The sequence below is a fragment of the Tachysurus fulvidraco genome, chromosome 24, assembly GCF_022655615.1.
Source record: "Tachysurus fulvidraco isolate hzauxx_2018 chromosome 24, HZAU_PFXX_2.0, whole genome shotgun sequence".
In the NCBI taxonomy this organism is placed as follows: domain Eukaryota; kingdom Metazoa; phylum Chordata; class Actinopteri; order Siluriformes; family Bagridae; genus Tachysurus; species Tachysurus fulvidraco.
Genome location: NC_062541.1, coordinates 1668826 through 1681280, shown reverse-complemented (window position 1 = coordinate 1681280; position 12455 = coordinate 1668826). Strand labels below are relative to the sequence as shown.

The following is a 12455-nucleotide window of genomic DNA, read 5'->3' as shown; positions in this document are numbered from 1 at the left end:
CTTTAACTGAAAATTATATTGCTATAATAAAGAGCAGTTGGAACATCATAGGATAAGTTGACCATTTGCTGAATTACAATATTTCAATTCCAAAGCCCAAGTATACGTTTGATAACATTATTGGTTATTCAAGCCAAACTTACATTAGGTTTCTTTAAGTACTTTAAAAGTATAGATATGAACTGAATGTGTGGGATGAATATGATTCCTTACCATTTCAATGATGCTTTTTTTCAGCATTACCTTCCAACATGAAACACACCATTTATGCTGCCCACTGACTTTAAAAATGACCTCTGTGTATGAAATGTGCTATACAAATAAACTTGCCTTGCCTAAAATCAGCAAATAAAAGTCTCAGATCGTTGGTCATGTTTTACACTTTTATTTTACATCTTCATCCAACAGTGTACCAGTTTATCACAAGATAAACACAGTTACAGCCTGAAAAACAGCACATACAGCTGTTTTATACGCATACACACACACACACACATACACACCCCTTTAGTAGCCATGTGTGAAAAGGAAACTTAGCAGCTTTGCCCAGCTTGTGAATTAAAAAAAAGGTGAGAGAGAGAGAAAGCGAGATAAAGAGAGAGAGAGAGAAAGATAGAGAGAGAGAGAGAGAGAGAGAGAGAGAGATAAAGAGAGAGAGAGAAATAACCCAGGTGATGTTTGAGGTTCACTTCAGACCATCTTCTCGAACACAAACACCATGTAAATACCTACAGCACAAAGAAGAGTTTCAATCAGTAATCTCAGAAACAAATATTTTTCCAAATATTTTTTCATCAAACTCACAAATAACCCAACAAAAAATAGGACAGAGTTCACGACTCGACACTAATAATAATGAAATAATAACGCAGGAGAAAAGGGGCGGGGCTTCCAGGGAGGATAGTTATGATGATATTATGAGAAGGTGCATCGTACTCGATCGTCGTATGTCTGTCAGTACGTCTCTGTCAGTACGTCTCTGTCAGTACGTCTCTGTCAGTACGTCTCTGTCAGTACGTCTCTGTCAGTACGTCTCTGTCAGTACGTCTCTGTCAGTACGTCTCTGTCAGTACGTCTCTGTCACTTGTATCAGGGGAACTAAAGCCTGGACTTTTCCCCTGTTTTAGAGCGAGAACTCTTGCTAGTGTCTCTGCTGATAAGGTGTGAGTCAGCGGGACTGGATTTATGTCACACAACAAACTCACACACTACATTATGTTCTCTTCTGTTTTTACTAAAACCAGTTTAGATAAACTCTATGACGTCGTAGCAGATTTAGGTTTCCATAGTTACCACAGATGTCCCTGATTATCGGTACGAGTCGACTGTTGCACTGTTTTACATCATTACACTGAGTTAATGTAGAGAAACTGATTTTATACGTACTTGTAGCTTCCCACTCCGACCTGGACAGCGTCCCCTGTGAACAGATGAGATGTTAGGCAGGTGCGCACACAAAAATATAAATTTGTGCCAATATTGCAGCTTTCTGATAAACAGTTGTGGTAAACATGGGAAAGACATGCTGCAGGTGTGGTGTTGTGTGCATAATGCTAAAGTGTGTTCCAATTGTGTTTTTTACTGTCGTGTGAGTGTGTGTGTGTGTGTGTGTGTGTGTGTGTATATGGGTTCTGACCAGTGGCAGTGAGACCCCGGTGTTCTTTCTCCTCTCAGCGTGTTCATACTCCTTCACACCATCACACACCAACCTGCCTCTGTCAGCCGGGTATTGCTGTCACACACACACACACACACACAGTGAGCAAGACATACAGACTAACAAAGCAGACACACACACACACACAAACCTCGAGTGCATGCATCCTCTGCATGAGACTTTTGTTCCTCTCGTCTTTTATCTTCTCCTCAAAGAACTGGTGGAAAGTTTTTTTATACACCAGACGCATGTTGTACTTTTTTGCCATTCTGATGAACAGACAATAAAACATTGTTTATAAACATTCTATTGTAGAATTCTACACTAATTACGTGAACTGCTCTGGTTATTTTAATGACAGAGCGTGAGCGCCCCCTGCTGCTCGCTCACTGTATTACACCATCACACGAGGCGATACTGAGCGGTTCGTGTTCCCTGGCTGTTCATGTGGATTTCCTTTTAGTTATTCACTTATTTCAACTGATTTGAGTAAAATGTCGGATCTGCACCACAGAGCCCTCAGTGCCAATACAACTGCTTAAATAATAATAATAATAATATAAATGGAGGTGGTTATATCACAATGATTCTATAAAGTAAATATAAACCCTACTTCAAAGTGGATCACACATCCTCCTCCTCTTTTTCTACTTCCTTCTCAGTGTGTATCATGTGTAAGAAGTATCACAGAGCTACAAGAAAGGCTGTCCAAGACCCTCGTAATCTATACATCATCTCTTCTCTACTCACACCCCCCCTCCGGCTACACCTGCTTCGTCCTCCCAGACTGCGAGAGGGTTATTCCCATCCTGAAGAAACCTGCTCTGGATCCATCAGACATCAGTAACTACAGACCGGTATCACTTCTCTTGTTTCTTTCAAAAATCCTTGAACTTGTTGTCTTTAATCAACTGTCTGTCTATCTCTCACTGAACAACCTCCAAGATCCCAACCAGTCTGGCTTTAAAGCAGCTCATTCCACAGAGACAGTCCTGGTGTCCCACAGGGCTCAGTACTCGGTCCTCTTCTTTTCTCCCTGGTTCCGCACTCTCTTGGTGAAGTTATTTCCGCTATGCTGATGAAACACAACTTATCTTCTCTTTCCCACCCTCAGATATTAGATTGTCTACAAGAGAGAGCAGCTCCCTTTTACCTCAAAGCCCTCATCACTCCTCACACTGCACCTCGCTCCCTCAGAGCCCTGAGGTCCTACCAGCACTGCACCACTGGTCCACCATCTCTCAGGGTAAGATGAGGAATGAACTTCACCTAGATGTCTGAACAGCAGAGTCACCGGCTGTCTGTAAATCACGTGTGATGTCCTGCCTGAAACACTTCAACTAACACTTTTAACGCTTGTGTGTGTTTGTTAAAATAAAATAAACACCCTGAAGATTTAACTTGATGTTTCCTAACTCTGTAACCTAGTGAGCCAGTGTTCATGTGTTCATCCAGACTCTAAAGCACTTTTTGGATAAGAACATCAGGAGGAGACTCACTCCACAAACAGCGGGAAATACACCAGGAACTCGGGCACGTCCACGACTCCCTCCAGGTTGAAGTCATACTGACAGCCGAACAGAGGGTAGTCACCTTTCTTCTGGAACGTCACACGGTACACCTCGTTCCCAAAGCTGTTGGAAGGCGACTGCTCCAGACGTTTTCTGCACACAGAGAGAAGTAGTAGTGAACTAACGCTCTCGCGGTCCTGTAGAGACCACATCAACGGACAGAGACGTCCTATAAGGAAGTGAGGATGAAACCTGTCACTGAACGGAAGACGAGCAAAATTACCGAATTTAAATTTCCACAAATTACTAATCATGATCACGTTTAATAAATCATCATCAGGTTATATAGGTGGGGCGAGGGTCAGCCCCCCCCCTTCATTGTCCCCTCTCTTTCTCTCGCTCCTTTTCTTCTCATTCTAATTTGCAGCTGTTTGTTTTACATTAAGGTGTAACGTGTGTGTGTGTGTGTGTGTACATACACCAGCTCATAAGCGTCGGGTGTGGTTCCCATAAATAATCCCCCGGGGCGGAGCCTCTCGCAGGCGTTCCTCAGCATGGTGTCGGCCTGCTGCTGGCTCTCGAACGAGTAATGATACACAAACTGACAACTACACACATCAAACTGCATTTCAGGGTCACTCAGCTTCTCACTCAGCAGCTCCTACACACACACACACACACACACACACACACACACACACACATACCTCATGTCAGATCATTCCTTTACAGAGTAAAACATGTTCAGTGATTTGATCTTTCAAATATATTGTGCATGTGAGTGTGTGTTTGTGTTTGTGTGTGTGTTTACCCTGGAGCAGTCAGCAGTGATGAACTCAGCAGTGAAGATGCGTTCATTAGGGTGACTCCTCTTCTTCATGTCAGTGTAACGCTGTTGACATTGATCTACTGACACACCAGCAATGTCTGATAGATACACACACGAGAGAGAGAGAGAGAGAGAGAGAGAGAGAGAGAGAGAGAGAGAGAGAGAGAGAGAGAGAGAAAGAAAGAGAGACAGAGACAGATACAGAGAGAGAGACAGAGACAGAGACAGAGAGAGACAGAGAGAGAAGAAAGAATGTAAAAATATATTTGATTTTTAAGGCAGATGTGAAAATGCAAGAGAATATTTTCAATTTAAATCAACAGAACTTTTTCCCAGATCAGACAGGAAACGCCACACGTACAGTTGATCTGATCGACCCGACTACACTGTAACTGTGTTCAGGCAGTTTGGTAGGTTTGGGTTCTACAGGTGATGGTGTTAATAATAGGAGAGTGGTTTACCTGCACACACCAGCCTGCTGATCCGTCCCTTCCTCCACTTCAGCAGATCTCCTCCTTTCCCACAGCCCAGATCCAGCACACACACCTCCCTCCTGTTACGCCGCACCGTGTCCAGAATCTCACCTGAAACCACACACAATTTTAAATGCACATAATATTACAGGACGTGCAGACTATACAAGTTTCTGACTACTGGGGCCAGAAAAGATGTCAGATGGTCAACAAAGAAAGGCCGGGGCCTGTGTGTGTGTGTGTGTGTGTGTGTGTGTTACCGATTAAAACACTCTTCAGCCAGTTGTTAAAGTTGCGCATGTGGACAATTCGGCTCTTGCTTCGCTCCACCAGGCCACACTCCTGCAGAGAGTTGTAGTGTGTGGCCACCTTCTGACTGTGGCCTTCCCCCGTGTCCTAACACACACGTACGTTTATAGCACTAATAACAAACCACAACTTACATAATATCTATACAGCTGTGCGTTTTGATTTGAGGGGGTGCTAATACTTTCTACAACAATAGTCAGTAACCGCAGACCCAGAAAGTGACATTATGGGTGATTAGGGCAGGTAAAGTGCAGGTGACTGTAATAAAGAAGTGACTGAAGTTGAAAGATGTCACAGGTGTTTATCTGACGTTACGCAGAATCTCCGTCACTAAAGTTTCAGGACGTCACCCATCAGAGACATTACCAGCTTTTTATTAGGAGACAGAGACTCGTCTTCGTCCTCGTCTCCATCGTGCCTCCTCTTCAGTGGACGCTTCCCCTGAAATGTCCTGTTTCCTCCTTCTGCTGAGTTTATACCTGAAAACACACACTGTTAACAAGGGGTTTGTCTCAACAGTACTCATAATTTACTCACGTTATAAATAATCTAACAGTCTGAACACAAGTCAACACTATAGATTTCCCTCAATATAAAGTAAGAGTTCACTTCAGTATCAAAATAACTACATATTAAAATCGTTTAAAAAATGTACAGGAACATTTTAAAGATGTTTTTTATTAAGCTACATTTAATTAAACACAATAGTTAGACAGTTTTTAAATCCTTAGTGTATAAAGCACACATCCTTAGAACTTTGTATTTAAATACACTACAATAGAGTAACAATTACTATGGCTGTGTCCCAAATAGATCACAACTCACTACACAACGGTACAGTTTAAACGTTACATTGCACGCAGCTGCACCCTATCTCTAGTGCACTACGACTTCATTTGAAACACAGCCACGTCTCGGCAGCAGCGACGCAGCTTACGCTAACTAACAAAGACGAGTTTCTGAAGGCAAAAACACGAGCAAGCTGCATTCCGAGCGTCTAAACATACACACACACATGTGGTACGTCGTAAGCGAGTCGTAACGTCTCTATAAACAGAACAAACACGACATTATTGAGGAACAAAGGCCTTTAGCTTAATGCTACTCACTCGAGTCTTCCGCCATCACGACTCCCGCGTTCTCCGTACGTCAACACGCGCGTGGAGGTGGACGCAACCCCGCCTCCGAAAGATGATTGGCTAATAATTCGTATTCATAAACGTAGCTATATGATTGGACAAAATTATAAAAACACTAAAACTACGACTGTAAGAGAATGTAAATAAACAGGTTACGTTTTTGATTAGCATAAATAATTTGATCTAATAAATAATTCTTACATTATAGAAATATATAATAATAATAATAATAACAAGAAGAAATAGAACAATAATAATAATAATAATAATAATAATACATCATAAAACAACACAGAAATAACCAAAAATACTAAAATGAATAAATAAATAAATAAATAAATAAATAATCCAATTCGAGATCCAAACAAAATTTTATTTTCAAAGTTATGTTCTATTATATGATTTTCTTAAATTAGTATATGTAATGTTCTGCCTTCTGTTAGTCAAGACGTCACGCATGAACATTTGTGCTGCTAGCTTCTGTGAGCTGCAAGCTATATTTTTATTTTTATTATAGACGTTCACAACATCTGTCTATGTCCAACAATCTTCTGTCTACTTCTTCGTCTAATTAAACATAAGCATAACACAGGAGGAAAAGCTATACTGCCATCTTGTGGTTATTCAATAGAATGCCTATCATTACAGTATATAAATAAATTAATTTGTTTAATTAACGTACATCGTGAATTCTAGAAGTTTTATACTGATTTTTTTTTTGTACAATTGAATGGCAGCTTTACATCTGAGGACCTTTAAACTGTTCAGACTGTACTGCAGAATCAATGTCAAGTCAAGTCAAGTCACTTTTATTGTCACATAACCACAGCACATGTGCCTTGGTGAGTGAAATTCTTAGGAGTGAACTCCAGAGATTGCAGAAACAATTTAACACACACACAAACAGAGAATGAATTAACAGGTGAAAATGTGCAATGTGCTCATACATATAGTCAGTACACACAGTGTACTATTGGGCATACTTACAGTAGTAATACACATTTTATGCAATATGTACTTCTGCTTCTAGATCAGTGAAATGTGATGTACAGATAGAACAGTGTACATGATGATGTGTGGTCCAGATCTAGTGTACAGATAGAACAGTGTAAATGATGATGATGTGGTCCAGATCTAGTGTACAGATAGAACAGTGTAAATGATGATGATGTGGTCCAGATCTAGTGTACAGATAGAACAGTGATAAAGATGATGTATGTCCCTTAGAGACAGTAATATACTGACTTCCTTAAATAAATTACCTGATGTTTATTAGTTACCAGCTCCATCCTAGTACATTCCTGCATCTCATTCTATTCTATTCTATTCTATTCTATTCTATTCTATTCTATTCTATTCTATAGCACTCTACATACATTTATTTCTTTTTCAATTTATTTCTTTCTTTTTTTTTGTCTATTTGTATTTACATATGCGTATTTTTATGTATTATTTATTCTATTCTCATCTTTTATTGTCTGCGTTGTTGTGGTCTCTGTACCGGAAGCACAGAGTTAAATATAAATAAAATAAATATCCTTCTGATTCTGTTTCTGATTCTGCTTTGCCATAAAGTTCGTTCCGTTCAATGTCAAGCGACCGCGAAGGTGAGTTGTTTGGGAATTGTAGTTTTTTCAGCCTAACGTTATAACTAACGTGAGAGCGGTTAAGCACTCGATTTCCCAGAAGGCTTTGCGTCCGGGTTGCTGCGTCGTTGTGTGTGAATGACAGAAGGAACATGGCGGATGGCTGATGGTTGACAAGCAGATTATTCGAAAGAAATGTACAATTTAAAATGCGGAAACGGACCACACATGTGAGTAAACATCCGGTGTGCAGTGTGTTCTAGTTGTTTATACCGGTTTAAGGCTTTTTATCCTGCCGTGTGTGTGTTTTACTGCCAACACACTAGTGATTATTGTGTTATTGTAAACATTATATAGAGTTTCTATAGAATCTCTTCACTGAACACTGAAAATGTCGCAGGGGTTTTATTTAGGCTCTGATATTTTATAGAAACTGTTTAATCAAGCTATTAGAGACACAAACTGGCTGCTAGAACAATCAAATTTTCTTCCCACAAGGCATCAGACTTCTGAATAGCTGAACTGTACTGAGCACAACACACACACACACACACACACACACACACACACACACACACACACACACACACATCATTTGTATGGACTGCACAGACCTACACCAAACACACACACACACATCATGTGTATGGACTGTACAGACCTACACCAAACACACACTCACACACACACACACATCATGTGTATGGACTGTACAGACCTACACCAAACACACACACACACACACACACACACACATCATGTGTATGGACTGTACAGACCTACACCAACACACACTCACACACACACACATCATGTGTATGGACTGTACAGACCTACACCAAACACACACACACACACACACACACACACACACATCATGTGTATGGACTGTACAGACCTACACCAAACACACACTCACACACACACACATCATGTGTATGGACTGTACAGACCTACACCAAACACACACACTGACACATCAGTCTGTTTACATGCTGTTACACACTTTTTTTTTTGCTCTTTTGCACAAACTGTACCACATCGCAGTCATTTGCTGTTTTTGCACAATTCTGTGTATTGTCTCAAGGACCTGCTGCTAAGAATCTGTTCATTCTAATGTTACTGCATGAAATATTGCTTTAACATTCAGTATTCACACCGTATATACACACAGTACACACACACAGTATACACACACAGTATTCACACCGTATATACACACAGTACACACACACAGTATACACACACAGTATTCACACCGTATATACACACAGTATTCACACCGTATATACACACAGTATACACACACAGTATACACACACACAGTATACACACACACAGTATACACACAGTATACACACACACAGTATACACACACAGTATACACACAGTATACACACACAGTATATACACACAGTATACACACACACACAGTATACACACACACACACAGTATACACACACACACACAGTATATACACACACAGTATACACACACAGTATACACACACACAGTATATACACACACAGTATACACACACACAGTATATACACACAGTATACACACACAGTATATACACACACAGTACACACACAGTATACACACACACAGTATACACACACACAGTATATACACACACACACAGTATGTACACCGGTCGGTCTGCACTGTTTCTGTTACTGTTTATTGTCTCTTGTGTATTGTATTTTTTGTACTTTTTTGTATTGTCTTGTAACCTTTTGTCCTGCACTGTCTTTTGTCCTGCACTGTCTTTTGTCCTGCACTGTCTTGTCTGTCTTGTTTGTCTTGTCCTGCACTGTTTGCACCAGGTTGAACAGTTGCAATTTATGTGGCTAAGACTACTTATATGTCCTTAGCCCTGTCTTTGTTCTATGTAGCACCCTGATCCTGGAGAAACGTTGTCTCATGTCACTGTGTACTATAACAGCTATATATGGTTGTAATGACAATAGAAGCTTCCTGACTTGACTTGACTTGACTTGACTTGACTCATTCACACTATGTAAAAAATCATTAGATGAGTTTAGTAACAGTGTAAACATAATAATAATAAAATAAGAAATGGTTGTTTGGAGTTAAACTCCCTTCTCCGTGTCTTGTCCCCTGCAGAGACATCGTTGCTGATAAGAGGGTATGGTGAAGCGTCTCCTTATGCGGTTCATCCCGCTCTCTCAGGTCTGGACACGTTTGTCCTGCAAGTCTTTTGCGCTCTCTCAGAAGCAGCTGGGTCCAGGATGCCACTGGATCTGCACTTCGTCCTCGTCTCTTGCGAGAACTCCACCCGGAGACGGTCCGCTCAGGCAGGACGACCCGCCGGACGCAGATCCTCTTCAGGACCAGTCCATGGGCCTTGTTCAGAGATTCAAGAGAACCTTTAAGCAGTACGGTAAAGTGATGATCCCGGTGCACCTGCTCACTTCCTGCATGTGGTTCGGAGGATTTTACTACGCCGCCATGAAGTGAGCATCATCATATGTAACCTTTTGTTTCACTGAACCTTCGTCCCTGCTGTCTCTCTTCACTGCTCTTCTCTTTTCCCCTCAGAGGAGTCAATCTGGTTCCATTCCTGGACCACATTGGACTTCCTGATAAACTCCTGAAACTCCTGGAGAATTCTCAGAGCGGCAACGCGCTGACGGCCTACGCCATGTACAAGGTCAGATATCATTAGTGTGGCGTTTCTCCTCTCACACGCCGTCTCCTAATACACACTTCTGACGTGGGATCTTTCTCAGGAACCCTCATTAGCTCATGTCCATGATCAAGTTGTGCTTGTGTGCATGTTTACTAATTATTGTAATATGCACAAAATTATTAGTTTATTTCTACTTAGTTTAAAATGATTCATTATTAGTTTTTTCTGTAACTATTTTCTGAACTAAGTTCTGAACCTTAACCCTGTCCACCTGCTCTTTCTCTCAGAAACACATCATCTATTTTACACTTTCTGTAAAGTAGCACTGCTTCGCTCACTGAGAAACGCTTCAGCATTCAAGCAACACTTAAGTTCATTAGTCTTGTAATAAATGACACTAAGTGTAGAGTTTCTTTAGTCGCCCTCTTGTGGTCATAAATGTCGCCCTCTTGAGGTCATAAATGTCGCCCTCTTGTGGTCATAAATGTCGCCCTCTTGTGGTCATAAATGTCGCCCTCTTGAGGTCATAAATGTCTATTCTACATGTTTCCACTCGTGGAGGTCCTTCGGCTCTCTTCCGTGCGGTGATAAACACTCCTGATCTCCTGATGCTTTTGGTTCCTTTATTTGTTTTGTAGTGTTCATGCTCACAGACTGGGTTTCAGATTAAAGTTTAACTGCAGAAACTTTTTATTATACTGTTTACAAATTACACAAAACATGAAGTTTTTTCATGGATTATTTTGTGGATTTTTTTTCCTCATACAGTCACTATTCTGATTTAATTGGACTGAGAAATTATTCACACACACATGCGCGCACTCAGAGACACGCACACAGAGACACACGAACACACGCACACAGAGACAGATGCACACACAGAGACACACGCACACACAGAGACACACACACGTGCGCGCACACACAGAGACACACACACAGACAGACAGACGCACACACAGACACACACAGAGAGACAGAGACACACACAGACAGACAGACGCACACACAGAGATACAGACACACACAGAGAGACAGAGACACACACACACACAAAGACAGACGCACACACACACACGGACGGACACACACAGAGACACACACACACACCTGACTCAAAGGTTTTTATGGGTTCTGGTTTGTAAAATTGAAAATGAATCAGAAGAATCAATTTCATTCTGATTCAGATTCATTAAATCCTCCTTAAAGCTTCTGTTGCTCTAGACAAAAAATAAAATGTCCAGAGACACCATAGTGTACGGATTGGAATAAGTAAGTGTGTGTGTGTGTGTGTGTGTGTGTGTTTTGCAGATCGCCACTCCGGCACGCTACACGCTGACATTAGGCGGCACGTCTCTCTCTGTGAACTATCTGCGTAAACACGGCTACATGTCGACGCCGCCGCCGGTGAAAGAGTACCTACAGGAGAAGATGGGAGAGACGAAGGACCGCTTCTCTGAGAGGATCGAAGAAACCAAGGACAAGTTCTCCGAAAAACTCCAGGAAACCAAAGATAAAGTGGGCTTCCGGAAGAAATCCGAATAAAGACGGATGACATCATCGCGTGTAAATAACGAGCTATTGATATAAACGAATAAAGGCTTTTGTGAGACCAGCACTACCGACATCACTTCCTGCTAACTCGTCCAAAAATAAAGTGACATTTTAGATCCACCCCGTTTTTTTTTTTGTTTGTTTGTTTGGGGTTTTTTTCGTCATAGCTTAGCATAAGAAGGTTAGTCGCTGTTCTGCTAATGCGAGGTACTGATTGTCGTGCACTCTGACCAGGGGGTTTAAACCGATCCCTCCATCTACTGCTTCATGGGTCACGTCTCCGTCTTATTTCTGTACGGGACGAAACAAGTCTGATGTTAAACGTTGGAGACTGATCAATCCAGCGAACCTGCGCTAATCAAATCACACAAGCTCGCAAGTGTTGAACACAAATCAGGGGAATTAACACACACTCTTTGGCTGATTGGGCTGAAAGGAAAGAAACTTGTGAGATGTATGACTTGTGAGACTTTTCAGTAATAAGTTTTATAAACGTATTTAAACATCCTAAAGGTTAAAGACGGCACCTTTAATCACACAGATTGATGCTTTAATCCGATCATGTTTGGTTTAAGGCTTGGATTAGAATCAACAAAAGTTGTGTTTCGTGTTTAAACAACTGAGTCGTTGATTTTTACGGAGTGTGTGGAACGCGGTGGAGGCTCCGCATCGTTGCTATGGTAACGTCCTCCATATTGACTGACATGAAATGAAGAAACTGAATAAAGTAAAAAGATTTA

General features: G+C 41.2%; 2 protein-coding genes across 4 annotated transcripts; one reads left to right on the top strand and one right to left on the bottom strand.

Annotated features, from left to right (window-relative positions):
* Positions 1-369: 369 nt before the first annotated feature.
* rnmt (RNA (guanine-7-) methyltransferase) lies at positions 370-7222 on the bottom strand. Of its 3 annotated transcripts, none has more exons than XM_047807821.1 (11): positions 7181-7222; positions 5146-5271; positions 4731-4866; positions 4459-4581; positions 3980-4095; positions 3648-3829; positions 3157-3321; positions 1809-1926; positions 1637-1732; positions 1387-1420; positions 370-728 (listed from the first exon to the last, which is right to left on the bottom strand). In XM_047807821.1, the coding sequence occupies exons 1-11, from the start codon at positions 7205-7207 to the stop codon at positions 691-693; spliced, it is 1161 nt and encodes a 386-aa protein (XP_047663777.1). In that variant the 5' UTR covers positions 7208-7222; the 3' UTR covers positions 370-690. The 3 variants fall into 3 exon arrangements, with proteins under 3 accessions (XP_047663777.1, XP_047663778.1, XP_047663779.1); XM_047807822.1 differs by lacking the exon at positions 7181-7222 and adding an exon at positions 5889-6016 and having other exon boundaries at positions 5146-5258; XM_047807823.1 differs by lacking the exon at positions 7181-7222 and adding an exon at positions 5787-5811 and having other exon boundaries at positions 5146-5258.
* A 328-nt stretch (positions 7223-7550) lies between these two features.
* On the top strand, positions 7551-12455 carry fam210aa (family with sequence similarity 210 member Aa). The gene is made up of 4 exons (XM_027163052.2): positions 7551-7734; positions 9636-9985; positions 10071-10182; positions 11473-12455. The coding sequence occupies exons 2-4, from the start codon at positions 9660-9662 to the stop codon at positions 11704-11706; spliced, it is 672 nt and encodes a 223-aa protein (XP_027018853.1). The 5' UTR covers positions 7551-7734; positions 9636-9659; the 3' UTR covers positions 11707-12455.